The sequence below is a fragment of the Ceratosolen solmsi genome, unplaced genomic scaffold (genome assembly GCF_000503995.2).
Source record: "Ceratosolen solmsi marchali unplaced genomic scaffold, CerSol_1.0 scaffold10, whole genome shotgun sequence".
NCBI classification, from domain to species: domain Eukaryota; kingdom Metazoa; phylum Arthropoda; class Insecta; order Hymenoptera; family Agaonidae; genus Ceratosolen; species Ceratosolen solmsi.
The window spans coordinates 19,484,365-19,511,281 of NW_011948412.1; the positions used below are offsets into that span (position 1 = coordinate 19,484,365).

At 31.5% G+C, this 26,917-nt stretch overlaps 2 protein-coding genes across 2 annotated transcripts; both read left to right on the top strand.

Moving 5' to 3' along the window:
- The first annotated feature begins 5,587 nt into the window (after window positions 1-5,587).
- LOC105361659 (28 kDa heat- and acid-stable phosphoprotein) lies at window positions 5,588-8,951 on the top strand. Its single transcript, XM_011498913.1, has 5 exons — window positions 5,588-5,885; window positions 7,011-7,108; window positions 7,229-7,339; window positions 7,533-7,666; window positions 7,935-8,951. The coding sequence occupies exons 1-5, from the start codon at window positions 5,876-5,878 to the stop codon at window positions 8,149-8,151; spliced, it is 570 nt and encodes a 189-aa protein (XP_011497215.1). The 5' UTR covers window positions 5,588-5,875; the 3' UTR covers window positions 8,152-8,951.
- A 9,954-nt stretch (window positions 8,952-18,905) lies between these two features.
- On the top strand, window positions 18,906-25,772 carry frj (membrane bound O-acyltransferase domain containing farjavit). The gene is made up of 6 exons (XM_011503956.1): window positions 18,906-19,160; window positions 20,324-20,595; window positions 22,203-22,354; window positions 22,420-22,628; window positions 23,652-24,015; window positions 25,522-25,772. The coding sequence occupies exons 1-6, from the start codon at window positions 18,949-18,951 to the stop codon at window positions 25,741-25,743; spliced, it is 1,431 nt and encodes a 476-aa protein (XP_011502258.1). The 5' UTR covers window positions 18,906-18,948; the 3' UTR covers window positions 25,744-25,772.
- Window positions 25,773-26,917: the final 1,145 nt, after the last annotated feature.

Below are 26,917 nucleotides of genomic sequence, written 5' to 3' on the forward strand. Positions count from 1 at the left end.
ACATTTTTTTGTGTTCAAATGATTGCTTATCGTATTTCCTCGAAACCGATAGACAGAAAACTAATAAGAATACTAGTAAAGGGACAAAATAATGACAGGAATATGAAGAATTTATAACATTTTTAATTTATGTTTAAATGCATGAGTGTATAAATAGAATATAGTTTAATAGTATTCCACACTCTAGCTTAATTAAATTGCCTCGTAAAGAATCGTCACGAACACAAAAGATATATTCAGTTTAAACCAAATAAATGCTTATTGTACCACATGCATATGCGCAATTTTGTAAAATTTATATTATGTAGAAAATAAGTTCACATTTTATAAATTTACTATGTTCTTATATTTTGACTTTAATTTACTATTATATTTATATCTTTATTCCAAATGCAAAACGCGCACATCGAATTGTGAAAATCGCGCGTAATTGATTATATTTCACAGTCGGAGATAAATATGCATAATTAATGTTATTATTTACGTAACTTCTCTTTAATCTTTAAAAACAATAAATAACACTTTCTTTGGATTCTTTGCAAATTAATAATATATAATAATAAGCTATGTATAATAGAAATTGCATTGAATATATGTGCGATGCAATAAAATTTTCTTTTAAAATTATCTTAATAATGCTTATAATGTTTTGATTGAGCTGATTTATTTTAAATAAAGATAATCATATTTAAATTTGACTCTCGTATAATGCAAGCACTTGACAAACACAAATATTACTTTCTCGTAGATTGGGTTCGAAATCTGAAGCATATGTACAGCGCAATTGTTTCATGTTTTATTTTAAATTGTATTGTTTCTTATGTAAAATTTCAACAAGAATTTCAATGGAAGAACACATAAAATGCATTCTGAACACGATAGGTGATGAAGCTTCTCGGCTTCATAATGCAGAACCTGATTACAGAGTTTATCATTTAACAATTCTAGTCAGCCTATTAAGAAATGGAATATTAAGAGATAACATATGTCATTCGATAAATGCAATTGAGTTAACAAAAATTACGAATTTAATTTTGTCGCAAAATTTGAATTTTTTCTAAAAAATTGTTAAAAAATATGTAATTATGAAAATTGTCTTTCATTTTTCCTTTGCAATAATATATAATATAAATATAAAGAGAAATTATATATTTTTAAAATAGAATTGAAGATTGCCTTATTTAAATAAAATATTAACAACTGGTAATATAGTAAAATAGGTTTTTTAAGATACCGGACAATACTTCAAATACTTTATAAGTTTAATATTAATTTTGCAAGTGAGAATCTATATAAAAGCCAATAGTTTTTAAAAATGTATGAGTGCACTTGTTAAATAAAATATGACTTTCCGTCTTTAGGTTTTCATATAAAAGCGCATTAAAAACCCATCGTGGCTACAATTATATATGTTCGATAATATTTTTAATTAGAATTGCCTTTATAATTTATATTCTTTTTTTTTATTTTTTTTTTATTTTCAATAATGCATCATTTTTAATTAAACAAAAGTACAAATAATTTTGGAAGATAATCTAATAAGCAAAACGTTCGTTATATTTACTTATTTATAATACTCCTCCTACAACTTATGACTAAACCCAAATTTATGACTAAAATAGTTACTATACTGTATCATTAAAGGTATTCGTTAAACCTATAATAATTCGAATGACGAATTAATTATCGTAAAAAGTTTGTTTAATTTGTGTGCAATTCTGCTAATTCATATGTATTTTCATGGAATATATAATATCAATAAAAAAAATTATCCGATTGAATATGTATATATATATATATATATATATATATATATATATATATTAAACGTTTAAGATAATTTCTTGTCGTAGCACAATCAGACTCCTCAGTGTAATATAGTGGATATTATTATAAATATGTCTACGATAGATTCTGATAAACAATTTTTATGAAAAACATAAAGCACTGTAATAATCGTATATACTGATAAAAAAAAATTGTGAAATCAACTGGTAAATATATACGTTACTAGAGCTATTCCGTATAATCTTATGGCAATTTATCATTGTAAACAAAGTAGCTGTTTGATAATGAATGATTATATTGCAACGAAACCTGTATTTCGTAGACAGTATTCAAAGGAAATATGTTATCAGAGTTGACTCTTTCTGGGCCGATGTTTTTGAGAATGGCAATGAGAAGAACATAATGAGATACCGTACACGAACTTGTAGAAAGAAGAAGGGAAGATGCTTTGCAACAGTTAATCCTGCTACTTCTGTATCTCCTACATAATTATCGTATAAATGCTTCATAAATGATTTCAAGCTCTCTACTGTCATTTGTTAAATATTAATCGTAAAGAAGAAGAGTAGAGCTATGATTCAAATTCAAAATCGAAGGGCAACCATCAAGTCAATGGATTATTATTGGATGCCCTCGATGTAACGATTATTGATATCAATATTGATTATTTGATAATGTTTCTATTAAATATTTTCTCTTCCTTCATTTTTTTTTTCTTCAAAATTTCGTATAAACGTAGCATGTATTCACTTGAATGTATTATGTCTTAATACAAAAACTTCATTAATAGATTTATTCATCATTAGGTCCTCTTGTATGAAACTGCTATTTGTCAAAATAGACAAATAAATGATCTTATTTAAAATAACTTAAATACGATGGTTAAGAATGTGCTCGATATTCAAGGAATATGTACACTTAGCTAGGCATAATAAAGAATTTACAAGATAATCAAAAGTGTTTTGTGTATGATTTACACATATGAGAACACAAAGGCGAGATGCTAAAGGCAATATATCGTGCTAATATTGGAAGGTTTTCAGAACCAAATATCTGAAAAACAGAAGAGAAAATAAAAACGTTTAATAAAAAAATTTCATTTTGTACGCTATTGTAATATCTGAAAAAAGATAATGGATTATTGTAAAATATGAATTACAGATTGAAACAGTTTGTAGAAAAATATTCAATTGTTATAATTGATTTGAAAATTAACGTTAAATAAATGCATTATAAAGTAAAAATAGATTTCAAATAACAATTAAACGATTAAAAAAATTCTATATATATAATATCATTCACAATATACTAAACTTTCTGATTCTTTTACAATAAAAAATAAAAAATTTGCCAATATAATGCGAACAACGATGTTTAAATAACATTTAAATAATAAACATACGTTTAAAAAAAAAAGTATTAAATTTGATATGCTATACATATACCAATCCACTCATTCGTAAAAAATTCGTCAAATTTCTGACTTAATTATAGCTATTGATGAATTCGAAATATTTCACTATACGAAAGTTGTCTTATTACTTTCGCTGGTTGGCAAAAACGCATTGATATACTTGAAATGACTGGCATTTTAAGGATAAAAAAAAATTAATTTTTTTAAAGACTTGTTATTTAAATATTAATTGAAAATGTTCAACCAAACGACATTTGATGCGCTCATAAAAACTTGATGACTTAGATAAAATGGAATTTAAAAGATCTAAAGTACTTTGCTAAAGAATAAGTAGTATTTTTTATGAAGCAGGAGGACCATCAAAGTTATTGAAATGCAACATTAAAGAAATCACGCGAAGGTTTTGTGTTTAAATCAGGATAGATAAAATTAAACAATAAATGTGGCTGGTCGTCCCAAAGATATTTAATATTAATCTAAGGAGGATTAATATTCTATAAATATAATACAATTAAGCATCATTCGATATAATGATCACTGCAATGATTTAACCCAGGGTATTTAACAAAGCAATACTTGGAAATGAAGAACAATAGACTTGGAATTGGAAGGGTGGTCAATCTATAATGATAGCGACAAAAACGACCACTCATTAATGATCGGACAAAGGGACAAATAAAGGTCGTAACAATGGTACATCCCTTTACGGGAACTTGCAGCGAATATTAATGTCATTTAGGAAAATTATAGCAATTGGTAGATTCTACTCGGCTAATCAATGAATTATTATGATAAAGAGCATTTGCATGTGCCCAGTGTAATGCTTAAGGGTATTTGGCTATTTCTGTATTTTTAACAAAATCATTTATTAGAATCTGATAAAATTATCATAATCACAATATTTTCATCAGAAAAGTTACCGAAAATATAGAGAATATAGACACATATGATCCTGCTCATAATATAGAAAAATAAACGATCTAAGGGAAAAATGGTATAGTGATAATAATTATTGTTATTATTGAATTGAAAATGGAAAAATAGCATAAAGATATGCTTTTTTTAATACAAAGGAAAGGGTAAAAATAACTTATAATATGATACAATGAAGTGGAATTATTAGCTTCTATTTTTTTCTGAGTTTCAGACTTCTGAGCAATCAGCAATTAATATCTATTATGCTTGTATATTATTGATTCTTAAATTGTCTTAAACCTGCATAACTTCTCATAGTTATCAGAATGGTTCTTCTTCTTCTTGTAAACAAATCTTGATTTTTTAATATGATATTCAAATATTATTAATATAAATTGATAATTCAATAACATATTTTTATAAAAAGTATATATATTTATATATATTTTTATATACATTTTGTCGAAATTATAAATTTTAAGAAACTAGTTATACACATTGCGTTATTCAAAGGTTATGTTCATCAATGCCTACATTTTAATTAGTAGACATTACAGAAATTACAGTGATTATAATTTGCAAGCGTAAACATAATTTTAATGAATTTTATTTATAATGCATAAATATTTTCGAACGATGAATGTAATCGAAAGTTATATAAGGCTATTAATTACGAAATTGCTTAAAATACCATCCTGAATCACATTTGATATTACCAATACATATTTATAAAAAATTAAATATCAATGGTTGTGTTGATGTAGTGTATTACAGAAAAATCATTGTACGATATATTTCATCATTTGTTATCGTCTTTAATCTATCTAATATTATGGAAGAATTTTTTTTCACGAGTTCGTACGAGTTAGATATATTTGATATAATATTAATATATTCTCATCCTATCCGTATATTCTATTTATTCGTAATAATTTACGTAAAAATATGCACAGTCCTTCAGAAACTACAGCTGTTGCAAGAGTACGTGGGTGCACGCACGCATGCAAATTGGCAAAGTGTATGATGCCGGTAAAATGTCTACAACTTCACGCCAATAGAAACCAATCCATTCTGTAATGTTTCCAAAGAAATTTTTTCGAAGTTCCTTTCGGACTGAATTTCCAGAAATAGCGTCGAATGCTTCTCAAACAATCTTAAAAAGTTTGAAGCATAAGAATTCGTAATTCGTCATTTTCATCCTATGCATCGACACTATTAGCCATGCATTTAGCCAACAACGCGAGGTACGACGAATCAATAATTTTAAAGACCTGCTGTACCTGTCGTTCACAATTCAAATTCTGCACGATTCGCAAAAGTTCAAAATTCAACGTTTGCGCGCGCGCACCAGCATTTCGTGCCTCCGCGAACTCCTCGGCAAACATTTCCACGCAAATAAAAAAACAATGTGGTGCATATATATATATATATATATATATATCGCGGTAACACTGCGCAAGCGTGCAGAGACACACACAGTCCCAAGTTCCGTCGTAATACCCCGATCTAACCTATTCGTGTATTCGGCTGTGGACGTAAAGTAAACGAGTTTCGCTTTATATTACTCTCTTAGAAATCTGCTTCGAAATTGGTAGAAAGACACGGGCGAGCGACGTTGATTTATTTTTTCCACCACTACTGCCACAAGCTTAACACGATCGGAATCTGCATTCCGGCATAAAGCAGAGCCTTGGAGCTTTCCACTAATCATTTATCGAAATTCTTTCCAAGCAAGCAGGATATCAATAAAGGACAAGGATGGGCCGAGGTAAGCTTTCTTGTTTCCATGTGCGCGCGAGACTCCATGGATGACGGGGAACTTCTCGTTTGCCTCTAAAAATCTTTCCATTCTAAACGTTCAATGAATTAATTCCAATCATTGCAATATATTTTTCACCTTGCTACAAATTATAAATATAACCTTTAGGATGAGCACGGTTTTGGCGCGAATGGTTCAACATTTCCTTTATTCTCCGTTCAATTTTTTTTCTTCTTTTTTTATGAATTCGAAAATTTTACTCAATTATCAAAATGGCTAGATTATCTCTCAATGCTTTAAGTACTTTTAGTCTATTTACTTTCTGAATGTTTTTATGATATTCCAATGTCACCTTTTAACCTCTAGTAAGAAATATCGTTTCATGCAATTCGAAAATATAGATTAACATTTGCTCTTCCCTTTTTCCTTTAACTTTTTATTTCTCACGTTTAAATTTAATTTCATCGTAGTTGTCATTTACGCTTTTAATGAAGATTTTTGGTAAGTTCACTCGCTCGAGCGGCTATTTTCTTTCCGTACTTATTAATTTTGTTCATTGACGTTGTTATCTTATTATTTAATATTATTGAAAAACCTTTTTTATAAAAGTCATAATTTCATAGAAATAAATAAACAAACGAATAAACACGCACGCACACACATACGCGCAAACATGCACACAAACAACCATAATATATGTAATCTATATTAATTTTTCGTAAGCATTATTAAACGTCGTTAACTTTAAGTTTTTTTATTAATTTGAACTTTTGTAATTTTATGTTGGTGACAATTATTGGCATTATTATGCATTGCTACTCTCCCTTTAAACGTTATTTTTCTTTTCTATGCATTAATATGTTCATTGTTTGTGTACTAACTACTCGCAGGCTCCATATCAGTTTCTAAGTTGTTGGTTAGCTGATATATATAAAACGAAATAAATTTTATTATTGTGCAAACATTTACTATGTTTGTTTCATCTGTAAAGATATATGCTCAGATTTATAGTGACTCTGTCAATTACAAATATCCAAGATAAATTAAATTATATTTTTAATGATTTAAATTTAATTTTTTGTAGTTTGAAAATTTCTCATTAAAAATATCATATTTATATTTTGATCGATACAGGAAAATTCATTAATCATAAAGGTCGCAACCGACATTTCACAAATCCCGAAGAATTAGAAGAGCAGCGCAGACAAGAAGAAGAAAAACGAAAATTAAGAGTATGCATTATAAATATCCAACCTGAATTAACACTTTATTAAATTTTATTATAGTTTCTTTTCCTTCATCCCTTTTTTTCATTTAATTTATATATAATATTTATTATTGTTAATTTTTAGCAAAATAAAGTAAGTGATACATCGAGTGACGAAGAAGATGAAGCTGCTGGTGGGAAGAATGATGAATCAGATAGCGATGACAGTGACAGTAAATCAGAGTCTGATACCGAGGTAAAAAAAATCTAATCTTAAAACAATGTCTAAAATTAATTCCTAAAACATTCAATGTTATTGATTTATAAACTTAAAGTAAATATAATAAATTTGACAAAATATTATATGAATATCCAAATAATTAGTTACAATTTTTTCATAAATTTTTATTCTATAAATAATAAATTATTGTTTTTTATAATTTTTTCAGAGTAAAGCGAAAGGAGTGGAAAATTTAATTCAAGTGGAAAATCCAAACAGGGTACAAAAAAAAGCAAAGAAACTTTCACAATTAAATGAAGCACTCGCAAATGCTTCAAAGCCTGAACTATCCCGACGAGAAAGGTAATTGAAATAAAAATGATGTTTTTATAACGTCAATTGAATCCGCGATATTAAATAAATTTTAAGATGAACTTATTCAATTGAATCATTCACAAAATTAATTAGTAAAATAAAACTAAATTAAATTATTAAATGCCATTCATGCAGTATTTAATTTATAAAATATTAACATTAATAAATTCTATAAGATCTTAGATATAGAAAAAGTAACTATTGAAAATAATTGATAAATGCAATTTATAAATTCAGTAATTTGCTGAATTTTCAGGGAGCAATTGGAAAAAGAAAGAGCAAAGGCGAACTATCAAAAATTACATGCTGCAGGCAAAACAGACCAAGCTAGAGCAGATTTGGCAAGACTTGCTATTATTAAGCAGCAAAGAGAGGAAGCAGCTAAAAAGAGAGAGGATGAGAAGAAAGCTAAGGAAATGGCTGCCCAAAAGCAGAAGGAAATGACGCAGAAAGCTTTAGGCAAAAGAACTTAGATTGAAGCAAATGCTTTTGCCTAGACTAAGAATCCCAATCATTGTACACTTTGTATCTCGAAACTTCAAAGAAAATAACCTACAACCTGGATAAAGGCTTTTCATTGTGGATGATTCAAGAAATCATTTTTCGTTCATTTTTGCTTGACAAAGAAAATAATGCAGATGACATTTATTACATCCTCGAGTTGAAATAAATAAGTTTCTATCTAATAGATTTGTTAAAATTAAATAAATTGTGTGACTTTCAGTTTAAGGTTTTCATAATATACGATTTTTATCATATTTCTACAATTTTTTAATTTAACAATTTAGTACATGTTCTTAAAACTTTCATTAATTAAAATCTTGCGAAAAATGATTGACAACTGTTATCGTTTTCAATGGGAATTTCTAGTCGAGGTTTATCCTTATTTTATAGCTACTCTTTATACTAAAGTTTTCGAAAAGAAAATACAAATTAATTAGTATATATTTTATAATTTGTACTTTTGGAAACATGATGACGAGAATGTTATGTATGTTTATGACTTTTTGTATAATTAAATAATGAAGTAGCATTTATCGTTTAATAACAAATATGAGAAAACTATCGCTATAAAATTACAAAAGTTAGCGAACAAATTTCGGTATAAATTACTGAAGCTTCCATAGTAATTCTCGAAATTGTCAATAAGTGTTAAATATCGACGTTTTCAACATTAATTAAGAATTCTCCGAGCAACGTAAGGAAGCCGCGATTTGAGAAATTTCTTTTATTACGTGATTTCTAATAAAAAAATGTTGAAAGTGAAAAACATGAAATGTGTTTATTATTATTTGTAAGATCCGTAAACCCCTCAAGCAAAAATCCGTTTTTATTTTATTATATTTGAGAATAATAGATTAAAAATATATATTTTTCAGATTATTAATTTGTTAATATATTTGTAAATTAATAGTCATGTTTTCAATAAATACGTATGTACAAATATATATTTGTGAAAGGATATATAATATTGACTTATTTGAAAGTAAATGTCACGTATTTTTATTTAAATAAAATTTTACCGCAGTTTTATTATTTTAAAAAACCTAGAATATTTTTACTACATTTTTTCCATTTTTTTATTCACGTTTTACGTAAACAATTAACGTTGCTTTGAATTCTATCACTTTTTAATATTTATTGAAATCAAATGTATGGCTGTGGAGATATAATTTTCTCAAAATAAATCTTGCAAAAATGTAAAACAATATTAAGATGCATAGTTAAATAAAATATATTAAGGACATTTGAAGCATTGGATTTATGTTTCAAACGGGTATGGAAATATAAATTTCTTCTTTGTAAACGCATACTTCTTATTAGGAAGAACAAATGTGTTTGTAATTACTGATCAAGTGTTTGAACGTATTTATATTAACTAATAAAATTGTTTACTATACATTATCAATTCACCATCACCCAAAAGTAAAACAGATTTTTAAACGAAACAATTTAATTATCGATAAGAAATAAGAAAAAAATAAATGATTCTTAAATATTGAAAGTAATAATCCAAGCCTATAAATTTTATAAAAATAATATATATGCTAGTAGTAGATATTATTTCTAAAGATAATATATGTTTTTAAATTGAAAAACTAACAAATATGAAAAGATATTTTATTGTTTAATTGTAGTATCTTTAATTTTTTTTAGTAAAAACTAAAAAAGCGAATATTTGTTATCCTTTCTAAAATCTCAATATTTGTACTTACCTTTCTTTATTCTTGTTGAATAATAACGGAAAATAAATATAAAGACTTATGAAATATTTTATCTATCTATGAATATAAATAATGAACTATTGAAATATAAATAAATTAAACTAGGAAATTGTTTTTTCATCAATTATCACTTTAATTTTAAATAATTTATTTGGAATTTTAAAATTGTACTAACTAGAGGGAAACATTATTATAGTTTTATATTGTATACTTCTTTTCTTTTTTTTAATACAAACCTATATATACGCTCAATTATTAAAGTTATTTTTAACTTTTATTATATCATTATTACTATATACAAAAATCATCTCAAATTGGTTATTTTCCTTTCAAAATAATACATTTGTCAGTATTATAATTAATATTTGTTATTAATTACATTGAGCAAATTCATCAAAGATACGTTCATACATAAGCGAACGCGTTTATTATCACGTTTATTATCTCGTCTTAAAATCTAACTGGAATTTGTTAATAAGAAGTTATTCATTTAAGATTATTGTGAATGATCTAGTTCAAATAAAAGTAGCTGTCTAAGATTAGACTAAATCTCCCAGTGATGTTCGGGAGGATTGCTGGCAAGTGTAAGAGGAATGCGTATTTATTCAATATTAACACATAGTGTATCGTGGCATTTTTTTCTCTTTATTTATTTGCATACTACACATAAATATGATTCTACGATGGTGCTGAGAATCTGTGAGATCTTGATGGTAGTTGTGACGTGACGTTGGTATGCACTACATGCAGCGGTAGGTGTAAATCTCCTGATCCTCTATGGTGTGCTTGGTGGTGAATTGTTACACTGAAAGTAAGAGGTAGTAAATCTCTGGTATTTCATCGTGTATTGCTACGTGATGGTAATGTATCCATTATCTGCCCTTATAGGTGGTGTTTTCTTGTACACCTTCAGCCGTTCGCGGGAGCTTCGCGATCCAATATCTGCCTATTTAGCCAGTGTTTTTTCGTACACCGTCAGCTAGTCGTTTTGTCTACTAAAGTGCTATCATTTATACATATAATCGTATACCATAGAAATGGATATTAACAACGGCCAAGAGATGTCCGATTCCTCTACTTCGGCTAGAGTCCAGTCAAGACCCAACAGACACCAGAGACGTAATTAGACGTTAGTAAGGCAACTGTTAGTAATAATTTCGACACGAGCAAGTACTTTTCGCTCACCAACTCTAACGAAACAAAAGATCCGTTATGTAACGTTGTCCAAGGATTACGTCGATTTGTGACTAAACGATGCCAAAATGTGGAGATGTCTAGCTTTCCCCCACTTTGCGTAGCCACCTACCGCCAACTACGTGAATATGCACCACATTGAACACGTGAGATACAATATACCGTATTCTTACACGGTATGAACGTTGTCCTACAATCTTGGATCATGGATACGATCCGCAACGATAACAGGAAGGACCGATTCTCGGATGAGGCTGCCCGGCTGCCCCACTCTCCCTGATACCCCGCGTGATGGTAATCCTTGATCGAATCGGTGAATTCCTCGCACATATGGGAACCAACGTCCTTCCTGATGGAACAGTCGTCAGATTGAATTTTCCTGACGCGTCATTACCCCGCAGTGCAGGTGTGGAAGTAGTGAACGTTGATAACATCGACATTCCTTCTGGTACATTTGGTCGTATTACGCAGGCACAAAATGTCTATGAAGTGAATATATCACCGTATGTCACCATGCAAAATGTGCGTTTCCAAGCTTTGGATGCTGACCAGCCATTCTTGCCTGCTAATTTGTATCCACCAGGCTCAATGCCCACCAAAAACTTGCTCAGCTATCTTCCTCGAGTTGGCGCACCTCGTCATATGTTACAGACATACGAATTTAAGTTTGGAACTGGTCTTGCTGAAAAATTATACCGGTACTCTGCATTAATGTCAGATGTTTCAAATACTCTGAATCATTATTCGCAGTATGTAAAGATTGTTAAATTCCCCAATATACAACGGAAACTTTCTGTATGTTGCTCTGTCTTTAACGAGTACAGCTCGCGTCGGTTTGGCGATCCTATTAACCACGATATCCGCGGATACGTTCAAAGTGTGCGCAGCCTTCAGCTTCGGAGCCAGTACGTCATCCCAAGCCACGTTTTTCGACTTTAAGAAACAACGGTCAAAGCAGGTGAGGCAATATTGTCTTACCACCGCTGATAGCCATGGAATTGGCGGATTGCATACAACCCGTAACAATTTCTATCTAATACACAATCCAATATCTACCCATTTAGCCGGTGTTTTTTCATACACCATCAGCCATTCGCGGGAGCTTCGCGATCCAATATCTGTCTTTCTTTAATTAAATTAACAGAGGTTCATGACTTACCTAATCATATGATGATTGTGTAGGTGGTGCGCTTCTATTTTAGTATTCACTATTGAAATGTAATCATCACTCTTGACTGCTTTAATATGGTGCACTTAAATGGTTATAAATTATTATGGCTTCACTGTTGGCTTACTAACTTATTATTGCAGGGTCTGACAGAATTATGTGCGTATATATTAAATATGATTGACTGGTATACGGCGGAGTTTAGTGGCTGTGTGAGTATAAACTGATATCTGATTGATTGAGAATTACTGTGAGCAATAACTAATGTGAATGATAGATAAAAATACAGTGAGCTCCGGTGCATTGCGAGCTGCTCTTAAATATTCTCGTGGCAGCTTACAAAGCTGGCAATAGTACTGGGGCTTATTGCTAAGCCGAAAATCTTGATTACGTCAGAAATTGAGCTCCAGAATATTCGAGAAGTCCAGGACACTGCCTTGAAAGGTTCGAGGATTTTCAATCGTTGCTATGCGGAAATATTGTAGAACGTTAGACAATAAGGCTTAGACTATTTAAGAATTCGAAGAATCAATGTTTACAAACATAAGCGTCCGGGAGCTTGTACTTTACCATTTTTAAATTCTTCGAAGTTGCTCGAATCCCAAACAGTAGCTTATTGTAAACATGAACATGAGCATAGTAAAGATATTCGAATATTTCTGAAAAATTAGTTCCATTATCCTTGATAATCGTAATTAGATTAGAGGATTAATTATCATTCAGATTTCATAAACAAAAAATTCAAAATAAATACACATATTTCTAATCCATTCGCTTATTTTCTCGTTGTATAATAATATAATATTATTTATCTTATTTTCATCATTCATACACCAATGCATGTTTACAATGTACTGAATATTGAATTTATTTAAATATTGATTTCATCGCTTCATCGATTATAAATATTAAAAATGCCATCAATTTCATATAACTTTTTATGTAACTATAAAATTGTGCAATGATGATGAGTAACATGAAGCAATTCTTAAAAACGTGTCAAAACAAATATCTTTTAAAGAAAATAATAATAATATTGCTATTGCTGTTGCTGTTGCTGCTGCTACTATACTACTACTACTACTATATAATAACAAAACAATAATAATAATAATAATAACAACAACAACACTAATAATAATGTTTAGTGAAAATTGATTTTCTGTTTTACGTAAAAATAAAATGGGTGGAATCATCGATTCTCGTTTCAAGAAAAATTTGCGAGCCAGCAAAGCCAGGCCTCATTAACTATTTACAGGAACAGCATCGCGGACCTTGAGAACGAAGCTATTTATAGAATGCGGACATTGATACGTAAGTTGCTAGCGCTCCGCGTTCATCGGGATCGCGAGGTCTCACAAAAATTCTCTTAAAACTAAAATCGAACGAACGCGTAGACAGAAGCGATATATCAGAGTGCACACCTCCGGTACTTCCGCTGGGGTAGAGTCACGGTTGCAGCGTCAGCCGCAGCCTCCTCGCATGACAATGTGCAAAAATGAAGAGCAAAGACGTTATATTCGACAGGCTTCGGTCTGCCGGACGACGTATTTAGATTTTGGAATGACGATTATCTCGTGGCTATTTGCACTTTATTTGCCATTGGTAAACGCCTGCGGACGAGGAATCTATTTAATATTTTCAATATTAGGATGGCTTGACGTCGATACTCTGTGCCCGTAGCTCTAGCGGGACCTCCTGCTCCTGCTCGAGTGGCTTCATTCTTATCAGCTTTATTCATCTTTTGGAGTTGAACATTAATTATCGATTTTAGTGCGATCCACCTTTACGGCTGCCTAGCAAGCGCATTTCTACTTACTAGGCAATTATTATGTAATTAAATTATTAAGTATCTATTTACTGCGAAGACTATGGACGATAGCGGCGGAATATTAAATTATAAATAATTTTCATCGAAATTAGCTATACTCGTTATAGTATACTACTATGAATCGTTAGAATTCGTCTCGCGCTCATTCATGCATTAATATCGAAGATGCGCGACGTGCATAATAATGCATTCAGACATAATTCAAAGCAATTGAGAATAATTGTACACCAGTTTGTTCTACCCAATGCCGGAATTTTCCAAAAATTATTGCGTAATGTAATAAAAGAGCGAATGCGACAACAAGTTATATACGCCACGTGAAATTGTTACGTATGGCGTAACAATCTCAGTACAATATTGGTATATCAGCCATTTAGTTATATTTGGCTTGAATTTTATGTCGAATCAAATCTTCCGACCATTAAACATTATCGTATTAGTGATTAAAAATAAGCTATATTGAATGATTTATAAAATTAGATAATAAATTTGAAATTGATAAATTCGTTGGCTCTTGGATGTCCAAGAAATATTGCATTTCGTGGTGGATTTCGATTGAAAGGATAATTGGATGAAAACGGGCGAATAGGCAAGATAGTGGTCGATAATGTTTATACCCATCACGAATTCCACTTCCTCGGAGGGAAATTAATCTCTGACTTTTACAGCGAATTACATATTTTAAATACACGATATTCATATTACGATTACTCAAATAAATTCTCGCAGCCACGCTCATTCGTTCTAATCGCGTCGGCTCATATCAATTCGGCGAGCTTACTCCTACTGTCGCCTCTGCGTTTGGCCGATAACAAATAATATTTGGGGTGGGTTGATGGGTTGGCGAGTTGGCGGCGGCAGGGAGGAGGAGGAGGGCTCGAGGTCATATTCGATTTTAGGGTTAAAGGAAGATTTTAACATTGGAGACCACCAGTTTCACGCTATAGTTCTCGTCTCTTCCAATGTCTCTTCTCAACACTGTGATTTAAGTGGCCTGACGAAAGGTCGTACTATCAGTCACGCATCATCAGTCGTGCTCGGCACGACAGGTATGGAGTAAGGGCAGGAGACTCGTGGGCGAGCCAATTGTCAGCGATTCGAAAAAACTACCGCAATAGTTAGTTGGTGGCAGTGTGAAAGTCTTTTGCGCCGATGCAGAGAAGCATCCATCTATCCACCCCTCTCCCGCCGACGCATCCCCCCCAAATCCCCACCGCTACAATCACCCGTACACTCTCTCTCTCTCTCTTTCTCTGTCAATTGGCCGCACGCGCACTCCACCAACCACGTACTGTAGAGCATTGAGCTATACTGAGTTTGCCACGCTAAAGTCTTTTATCTCGTGCGAGTCGAGTTGCGTCCCCCAGTCGCAGACACATCTTCCGTGGTGGTGGTAGTCACGTTGGAAGATTCGCTCGTGCGGATGGACTCGCGCCATCGCCGCCGCCGCCGCCGTCGTCGTCGTCGTGAGCATATTCACGGTTGGTGCTCGTAAGGATACGTTGCTGGGGTGTGGGCTTTGACCAGGGAGCGCTAGGGGTCACGACTCGAGAAGGCGACGTCCACGCGAGGTCGAGGTGATAAGCGAGCACGAAGGTTTTGGTCATTTAATTTTGTTATCTCTTTGTGTGCGGGAGGACAGTGCTACCTACATTGTCGATAAGCTTCCTTGTTCCGAATTACCGTGAGCTTTTGTAATTGTTGGATTTTCGTTCGTGTTTCTGTGATGATTCGTCGAAATACAGTGGCTTTTTGCTGCCACGGAAGATTCTGGAGAAGCACCGTGGACCGTCAAAGGGATTAGGGAGATTTTCTTATAAGTTTCTAATATTTTTTTGTTTTTCGCTGTCACAATAGCATTGTTGTGTTTTAGTACGGTTGCACAGGTGAGGAAAAAGGATCAATTTCAATTTATAATGTGATTCTTCCGCTACCTTTACTAAATTCTTTTATACAACCTTATGACATTTGCTATATAACCTTATAAGAAAATCATACGATCAGCGCCCATCAAATTTTATATTACATTTTATAACGAAACGATACACTTGATGAAAATGAATATTAATGTGCTTGTGTATTGGTAGAAATAGAATATTTTTTCACAGCCATTGACAAAATATGATAATGTAGATTATTTTTTCTGAGTGACGAGCGAGTTCGCCTTTACCTTTTAGAACTTTATAAATACATTTATAATGAATTGATACGAATTTAGATTTTATGTCACTTATGAAATATTACGTTTATTAGCATTTTTATTTATGACTTATAAAAACAAAAGAAAAAACTATTCAATATATAAAGTGTTTTATTTTGAGAGGAAAAAGTTTACCTTGCAATTTAAAGAGATAAAATAAATTTTAATTACTTATTCATCTATAAAGTAAACCTCAGATGTATATAAATCCTCAAAGTTTTTTTAATTTCATTCATAACTAGTTAAAATAACAGTTTCATTGAACTCATTTATTAACTGAACAATAAAGAGTTCTTTGATAAAGAAACCAATAACTGATTAAGAAGTTAGTATTGATACTTTATTATTCAATGGGCGGAACTATTCATATTAATACAATTTGCAGTTTTAGCACCTAAATCATTAAAGCACATTTAGCTCTAAATTAAGATTTATTCCGAATAAGTTTTAATATAAAAAACACTCACAATGCATTAAGTAACAACAGTTTTTTTTCATGATTATACTTCAGTTTACTTATAAAATATTATTAATATTAATTATTATTATATATACATAAATGTCTAATACAAAAATTAACAACAATCAAAACATTGATGATACTATTGAAATTAAAAATAATTAGTATGGAATTGTATACCATTTGTCGAAATAGTTTGTAAGATGTTAAAATTAAAATATGAATGAGTAAATTATTTTATTTATTATTAAAGAAATAACAAATTTCGCCATTCAATTCACTTCAATATACAGATTTATTGTTGGAACGTTCATGCAAACATCTATTCAAATCTATAGGATTTTCCCGAATTTTATTCAAATAGATATTTGCAAAATAAATTATTATTCGATTTTTTTTAAGTCAGGAATGGATTTTTATTTTCTTTTATAAATATATATTATGAATACTAAATATTATTCGAATATAGTATACTTCTTTTAATTAGAATATGCGATATACCATTCATTTATCTAAATGAAATTTGCTCCTCGCTTTATGGTTGGTAAAATTCAAAAGAAAAAAAAACAGTTTATTTCACGAGAGATATAAATAAATCAGTATAAAAATTCTATTCTTTAATTCATCATTGCTTCATGTATTATTCTATTCTTTAATTCATCATTAATTCATATATCATTCTATTCTTTAATTCATCATTGATTCATGTATTATTTTATTCTTTAAGTCATCATTGATTGATGTATTATGCTATTTTTTAATTCATCATTGATTCATGTATTATTTATTTATTTTGATATGAATTTGCATTTTTCGTTTAATAAATTTATGAAATTATAACAATCATCGCTTTAATAAAAAATAATGATTTGAATCGACAAAATTGGAGTACTTTTATTTTTTTCAACCCTATCCATTTCATTATGCTTTATGAAATATGATCAGTGAAAAAAGATAAGAAAGTAAGTAAATAAGAAAAATTCCCTCGCATTTTTTTTATTTGAAAATTCTTAATTTGGAATAAATATATATTAATAATAAAATATATTTATTTGTTTTAATTGTATTGGCTTTAGCATTGATTGCTCCATTAAGCTATTAACTCTTATAATTAATAAAATAACTTATTCTAATGTCTAAATAACAAATTTTTTTCAGCCGTTGTAATGAGCATAAAAAATATGTGTATGAAGAATAATGCAAAGCAAGACTGAGCCAATAAAGTATATAAATATATAATATATAATATATTTGTCAACTTCTGGTGTTGTTGTGAACTATGTAATATGTATATTTAGCCGAGGCCATTAGTATTTAAATTTACTGAATTTCTTTAAATATTCTTAAAATAAACTAAAATATTCTTAAAATAATTGTGCAAACGAAAGTTAATCGCACGTAAATAATGTAAAAGACGAAATGTTTATGAAAGTTTTGCAAAACCAACATAGATTAAAAATATTTATTATTATCTAAAAAGCGTTCGCTATTAATTTTCAATCAAAATCACGCAGATAAGGTCACAGCTTAAAAGACACTATATATTCAATGTACACACACACGCGCGCATTAAATATCCAAATATTATTAACTTTTACAATTTTTATTGATTTTCTCGTTAAAAAAAAAATCGAAGTATTTTGATGGCCTAGAAGGTGGCACTGGACTAGAATAGTTTTGTCATTGATGTTTATTAAAATCTACTGATATTGACTCTCTCACCTACCGATGAGACAAATATTTTTTACAATTCTTAAAATAAAATGAAGGCTTAGCTTGTAGTCTATAATACATTTTAACTGAGATCAGAATATAGCGCAATTAACTAATCTATAAAGTAGGTTAAAAGAGTCGGTAATTTTCTGAAATCGTTAAAAAAAAATCCATAAATAGATTAAAAGCCCGTGGAGTTGGTTTGGACGGCATGCGCGATAAAATAAAAATCAAAGTCTTACCGCCATTATACCTGGACTCGATGGAGCACCAGATTGGTTGGACTCCCGCTGATTGCATTGGCCTCGCCAGGTCGGCGAGAACACGAAATTTATAAAAGGCCAACCCTTGCTCAATTTAATTAAATGGATGAGGAAAGAAGCGTCACGGCGCTCAGGCTCGCTTTAATTTTTGGTCCTCTTCGCATTAACAGACATTACCGATAGGTCGACGCGCAAGTTTTAAGACGCAACGGCACAATGTTGCTGGACGACCTCATCTACGTGGGGCTGCTGTTGATGTGCATCGGATTCGGCAAGGTGTACCGAGAGATCGAGTCACCGCGTTCGCGGCAGTGGGCCGGGACCGGTTTGGGCCTCTTCCTCGTCGTCCTGGTCAGCAAGACCCATGTGATACATCCCCTGATAAGTACCTTCGTCAATGCTCTAATCATCACGCAGCTGTCGCCCAGGTTAGTAAGCCAGCGTTCGATTATTGTTTGTTTGGCCAGACTGTATAATCGTTGCACTGCGGCATCCAGTTGGTTGGACGATTGGACTTTTTAATTTTGCTAACCGATTATCCATGTTGAGTTTGTTCTCTCGAGTATGGCAACAAGGCGCGAACGGATATTAAGTTCTCGTCAGTGACTTCCGAATGGCCAATCGGTGAATTAATTTCTTAGTAAATGGGACAATTGAGTGCCGAGGCTTTACCGGAATATTTGTTTACCGTCGATCCTCCTTGCGAGCAAATATGCTTCTTCGGTCATTTCCATTCGAATTGCTTTGTTTTGTAACGTTCATTTTTTTCTATGCAAATATGCGAGAATATATTGACCCGTAATTCGGTTGCTTATACTTTTTAATCGATCGCTGCTTGGTGCTTTTTGCATTACGTTTCAACTATATGAGCGTCACTTTAATTTCCAATGATTAGAACAACTGTAATCAGTTTAAATTTGCCGAATAAAAATTCAGTTACAAACGTTTGGAAAAGTATTTGTTACGCGGTGACTCCTTTATCTGCTTGATTTTTTAATGTAAATATTAAAACTCTTTGCTTTCTTGACTTTTAGTAGAAATCGTAATAATACATTAAACTTTAACTTCTTATAAATTTGTATTTATGTTTAATATACATTATCCTTCCGATAATTATCAATTTCCCTATAATTTCATTAATGCCGTCGTATTTGAAATTGGCACATAATGTCAATCTACAAAAAATATATAGTCGTTTTATTATATATAAAGCAAATGACTATAAAAATTCAAATGGTTAACTACGCTGCTTGCATCCCTACTTTTTTACGTACTTAAAGTGATTGAAAAAAGAAAAACGCAACACGATATTATTCATTCTTAACTTATAATTGTCATTTAATCATAGTGCGATGATTTTGATGAAAAAAGCTACTATCTCCTTTCGAGTGAGATAAGCAAGAAGTGAGGAAAAAATACACAAGTTGCCAGTCGTAGATTTTCTCATCCTTACACTTCGCGTCAACTAGAATCAAAGATAAAAAAAATTCACTCGAGGCCGTGAAGCGGACGAGTACTGAACAGCGAGTACCGAGGCAAAGTAAGTAAGGAAGAGTCAGGGTCTGATGATACTCGTCTACGTCCGTTGCAGGATCAGCCACCTGGTAAGCTTCTTCTTCTCCTTTTTCTACCTGCTCGTCATCTTCCGGCTGTCGGAGTGGTTCGGACTGCCAACGCCCCCGGGCCATGCGAACCTCGTCCAGATGATGCTGACGCTGAAGCTCGCCGGACTTGCTTTCGAGGTGAACTCCGCAACAACGGCGCCTCAAGATGATCCTCAGGGCATAAGTTCCGCCGCCCTTGCGAGGCTTGGCCTCCTCGACGTCTTCCATTACGCATTCAGCTACATCGGCGTCCTAACCGGTTAGTCTTACTATCATCAATAACTTCTGTGATAAAAAGACAAGTGGGAGGCAGGGGTGCGTAGACCACAGACGCGAGGAAATGCGCCATCGACAGGGGCACATTTATTTGCAACTTCGAGGTATCGCTCGACTTCGTGTCATTGCAGAGTCCACTTGCCACTCGCTCGGTATAGTGCTTCTTCTAGCTTATATATTATTACGAGTGCTGGGGTCCTTTTGATATTTGTTCGTTTTCCATCGGAAAGATCGACACTGAACAGTCGATTGTATAATTTGCCTAGTCGATGAATTACCGTGTAGTTTGTCTGATTTTTTTAATATAAAGATACATAGGATAACGCCCGTGGATGAAGTCCAAGAAAAATAAGACTATTATTGAAACCGATGGATTATTAAATATAAAAAAAGTGTTAATAATCTCTGTGAATACGGCATAGGAAGTTACTTGTTAATTCACTCTACACGGTTTTTAAATTACCAAAATTTGAAAGCTATTAGTATGAAAAGTCAGTGAACTATACGTACATTTGAAATGTAACTGACAGAACCAACGGATATTAATTATATTTTGAAATTTATTTATATTTATATGCCAAAATTTTATGAATTTGCATAATATTATGTATTAAAAGTATCAACTTTAACTCGTTTAAAGAAAATACTGTTTACTTTTATACTCAATATTACACAATCGTTGAAATGGATTTACCATGAAAGAAGTAACTAATTCCCAGTAACTCTTGGCAATGCTACTACAGCTATTATAATTTGGGCATCGAAAGGATTTCTTGTATAATACAAGTGCTTTATATGAAATTCGAACTACTTATGTTTGAAAAGAACAGTTTTAATTTTCTTTTAAAATATTGTTGATTTCAAGTAAAACGTAACAGAGAAAAACTAATCGACATATATACTACCTTTAATTAGATATGCGTTCATTGTCTTTTGTAAAATTAATGTATAAAATAGAAAAAATCAACATTTGTCATTTATTATATATTATTGATGTACGCCTAATGTAACATTGAATCGTTTCTTACCAGATACGATGAATAGATTTTTTTGGCAATTTCACTTCAGTTGGGACATTTTCCGAATTTTTTATTTCCTCTGCATCGAAATTATGCATACGGAAACCCTATAGTTTGTACAAGTCGACCGAGCTTTAGTCATACCCGGGTGAAATCAATATGTCTTCTATTTCATGAGAATAAAATAATCAATATAAATACCCGTATGCAATCTACTTTATCGGCAACCAATTATTTTTAAATTTAATAATTGTTAGGATCATTATCGCTTTTTATGTTTTTAAACAAATATGCTGCCGTACTGTTCGTAAAATGTCCTAAAAATTCAATTTGCAAAAGTTCAATTCGATTCGACTCTATGTACAGAATATAAGCAGTGTTCGTTATATTATTAAAATACAGCAAATATTTAATTTGAAAAGTCTCTTAACTTGAAAGGGCCTCTTTTATATTCGCGTATATATATATATATATATATATATATATATATACACATAACTCTCCTCGCAGTACTTTTAAGCGTAAATGCCAGTTTGGAGATCGAGGGGTTGCAATTTTTGTTTATTTATAGGGCCTTATTATCGATATCGAACATATTGGGACTCGCTGCATCGTCCGTTCGCAGCCAAAGCTGATCACTGGGGCCACACTTATAAAAAGCTCGTTCAAATCAGTGGCTTCACCTTTTGCTTCCTCCTGTCAAACTTTTTCTTCCCCGCCAAGGTAATTGACATAAAATGTATATATAATTGCAATCGTAATCAAATGCCTTGGCATTCGCTTTTTAGTATTCACTGACGGATGAATTCGCGGACAGGTCGTTCCTCTACAGGTGCTGGTACATTTATCCGACGTTCGTCACCTTTCGTATGCGGATGTATATAGGAATGATGCTGTCCGAGTGCGTCTGCCAAATGGCCGGATTGGGTGCTTATCCGACCAAATGCGAGCCCGTGTCTGGCCTTGGCCCTAAGGATTACAAGACTACAATAGCACTGTGAGTACATAGTATGCGAAATATTAAAGTTTGCTTTATTATACGCTACTCGTAATCGTTCGAAACTGAAATTTATTGCCACTGGGACTTACAATACCACTACTACTAAGCATTCCTTTAATATTAAATGGTAGTTTTAATAAATCGATGCTTTATTTTTCTAGTTTGTTTTTTTAATGCGGCAGACTCTCGTCGTATTTCAACAAGTTATAGAGTATTATTTTTTACCCGGGAGACATACTGAAAATATATGCTCTTCGTAATTTAAATTAAAAATTATAAATACAGTTTTAAAAAACGAAAACAAAACACATGCAAATAAAATTCCATTGATATTTCGTATACTTGAATAAACAATTTACGTGATGGTACATGATTTTGCGACATCCGTTAACATACTTCTTTATATAGATGCACTGTGTTTTGTTAAATTTAACGATACATTAGATATATCATCGATGGCACTACTCTCTCTATATATAAATCTCTATATATAATTATGAAATTAGACAAACGCACCAATTGAAGAAATTATTAACTCATTACAAAATTTTTAATGATTTTTCAACACTTAATTAAACTTTTAAACATTTTGAGGGTAATTTTCTTGCAATTATTTTCGACCACCTTGTTATTTCGTATTCGTACGTTATGTCCAATGACATCGTAACGGTAATAGAGTAGAAGTATCGACCATTTATGATTCTCCTTTCAGACCCTCGATACGACTCTCACCATTGTTTTTCATAAAATTAATTACTTTGAAAGAATAGGCCCTGTTTGAGCCAATTAACACAAAAGTTTTGCATAAGTATTGCATTGTATCAGTCTATATTTAATAGTAAATTTTATAATACGACGTTTATGAGCTGATTTTACGAATCACATGTTTAAAAGCAATCCCGTTACGTAAAACTTGCGAGTAATGATTTAATAAAAAGTATAAAGCCATGCCAAGCCTTCCAAAATATACAAGCACACAAAAGTTCCTGATTCCGTGTCTAATTTGCAACTCGTCGACAGATCCAACGACCCCCGATCGATTAAACCCCACGAACTGGATTTCGAGACGGTGCATAACATGAACGTGTGGGAGGTGGAAAAGTGCATCCTGGTGCGCGACGCCATGAAGAAGTGGAACACCTGTGTGCAATATTGGATGGCCGTGTGTGTGTATAAAAGGTTCCCGCATCGTGGCCTGAGAACGGCGGCTACCCTCACCCTCTCCGCCCTCTGGCACGGTTACTTGCCCGGATACTACCTTTGCATTTGCCAGATCACCTTCTTCCTGCCCATGGAGGACATTTATGCGAGGGTTTACAGGAAATATTCCCGAGGACATCCGGTAAGTGCATTGATAGGCCAGGATTTTGCATTAGTTGACTGCCATTAATACGTCGGAAAAGACTGTTTTAGCCGAATTAATCGAGCTCCACGCTTATTTTTTGTCTGAAGAGAAACGAAAAATGTTATTATTTAAATAAATATTTTAATACTACGAGTAGAGTGTTAACTTTTTATACAGGTATCCAGCAATAATTTATTTATAAACAAGCGGCTTATAATTCAGTGAGGGATGGCATTGCTTAATTATTTATGTTCGATAATTATTATTGTATTGAATAGGTAGACAATTTTATATTAATATATCATTATATTTTAAGTGGCACAAGTTACAAGAGATTTTAATAATAATGATATTCATTATGATATCATAACAATGATATTTAATTTCTGCATCTTAAATGTAAAATAATAGAATTGTCGATAAACGAGCAGTTGCTCGCACGTGTATATTTGTGAAAACATCATAAATAGATATTTTGGAGAATTTCACAATAGCAAGTTAAAGTGATATTTCGCGTGATTTAGATTAAGCCTCGTGATTAATAAAGTAGAAGTATGTGGAATATTTTCATAAAAATTAATTACGTAAATAGAACAAACCTTATACATTTCTTATAGAACATACGACTTTTAATTATATGTTTTTACTTTATTAATGTAAACTATAATTACATAAGACACTTTCTCGATATAAAAATTAATTTCTTATTTTGAATTCGATATTAATACGATATTCGAATTAATAATGTACAAAATTTCCAATACTATCCATTAGAATAAAATAGCATCAACTTCTATATTTTTAACTTTAATAAGTGCTCTTATATAATATTGATAAAAAATTTTGTTATTCATGATGATAACAACGACAATTAAATATATTTTTAATCACACAAGCCATTATTTTCACTTATTAGTACATTGTCTTTTTGAAATTATATAATAAAAAATAAACAGTTTTCCTAAATAATTATGCTAAAAATAAAAATATTTATAAAACTTTATTCTACGTTTTATTGACTATAGAAGTAAAAAATTGTTTTATGATTAGATTTCAGTATTCGAAGCATCGGCGAATAGTATTACAAGACTGAATGTTATCGAGCTTATCAATAATTATCATTAAAATTTGTTCAGTATATGCTACATACACACACACACACACGCACGCATGCACGCACGTATATACTTAACACAAGCTTACTCGATATTTTTGAATTTTATTAATGAAATTAAAATGTCTGAATAATGTTATATTATTTTGAAAATTTTCCTGGATTTTTATCCCTCAAAAAGTACGAAAAAGTAATAAATTAAATTAAATCTTCGCGTTCGTTAATATTCATTCGAAAGTTCTCAAATTTTGTTATCTACTACCGTGATAAAAAAAAAAAGAAAAAAGAAAAATAAACAACTGAGACAAAAAAATCTACTCGCACGAACATCAGTCGCGTAATCAAACGCTTAAGTAAAAAAATAAAAAATAAAACATTAAATTAGAAACAAGAGGATGAAAATTAGAAAAATAACGATTTGTCTTTAACAGATAAAGCTATCGCTCCACTGTCTACTCTGGTTCACCAGGATCACATGCATGTCTTACCTCGGACTATCGTTCCAGTTGCTGGAACTCAGTGAGACGCTCACTTTCTACAGGAGCATCTATTTCGCCGGTCACGTTCTCGTGCTCGTGCTCTACCTGTTAGGCCGACTGGCCTTGTTCCGATCATCAACCGTCCTCCAAGCTGACAAACCCAAGGATAGCTAGAAGCCATGGAAGTCATTGGCTCAGTTGTATTTTCTTGAGGATTTTAATTGCAGCGGTATTGGACCAGCACCTTTTTACTCAACATCCTACTGTAAAGGATGAGATGACCTCTGCGTTGCTACTTGGGCGAGCGGCCCCGAAAATCCAAGACAATTGCAAGAATCGTGCGAGCTTGTAGTTTTAGTTTTGATAGGCATTTGCTGAGTTCAGCAATTTCGTTATCTTGGGCGTGCGTCCTCGCGCTTAAGAGTTGTCAAGATTTTAATGTACTTCAAGGCCATTCGCGCTAAACAGTGTGAAACTTGAATTTTAGCAGATTTGGGAAGAAAGCTTATACTGTGCATATGTACTGTAGTTTGGGAGAGCTACTTAGGCCAAAATGAATCTATTCATGCACTGAAATTTTATTCAAATACTTCATACTTTAGACTCGGACTGTTACATACAACTAATTATAGTACAACTTGCAGATTAAGTTTGTTTGATTCTTCCATTTTTACCGACATAATTTTTGACAATATCTTGATTCTTTAACTTCCTCGATAACTATGTAAATACATCGATACTCAATGAAAAAGAATAGGATGTTTGTTGGAAACATTTATATTTTCAATAAAAAGATTATTAAAAATGCGGTTAAGCGTTGGGTCGGCTTGAATTTTGTCATATTTATCGGATTAAGGAAAGGTAATATACATTGTACATAGTCATTTAATTTTTCACTCATATGAAAATATAATTTTATAGGTTTCATTATATGATAAAAGTAAAGTCAATTTTATGAATTTCTTATATCTTTTGTATAATGAAAATGAACTAATTACGTTTATAAATTTCTAATAATATGCGTATGAATTTGAAATTGATTATAATGTTAATTCATGTGTTAAATATAATCCATTTCAAGCAAACCTCATAAGTTACCGAATCAAATTTAATCAATCAATAAAAATAACACTTATAATTAAAGATCCAACCACGTAAAATTTAAAAGCAATTCTTGCATATTTCTCTGTAGCAAAATATTATATTCATAATTATACATCTATTAATAATATTCAAAAAAATTATTATAAAAACAATGATTATTTGCAAAATAAAGTACAAAAATCTCTTATATTAAAATAATATTTAATCTTCCATTTCAACAGCTGATTATATTGAAATAACTTAT

Coding starts and splice junctions, on each gene's coding strand:
- LOC105361659 (XM_011498913.1), top strand. Junction 7,109..7,228: donor AAGAAAAACGAAAATTAAGA/GTATGCATTATA, acceptor GTTAATTTTTAG/CAAAATAAAGTAAGTGATAC. Junction 7,340..7,532: donor AATCAGAGTCTGATACCGAG/GTAAAAAAAATC, acceptor TAATTTTTTCAG/AGTAAAGCGAAAGGAGTGGA.
- frj (XM_011503956.1), top strand. CDS start 18,949: ATGTTGCTGGACGACCTCATCTACGTGGGGCTGCTGTTGATGTGCATC. Junction 22,629..23,651: donor TACAAGACTACAATAGCACT/GTGAGTACATAG, acceptor ACTCGTCGACAG/ATCCAACGACCCCCGATCGA. Junction 24,016..25,521: donor ATTTTGCATTAGTTGACTGC/CATTAATACGTC, acceptor TGTCTTTAACAG/ATAAAGCTATCGCTCCACTG.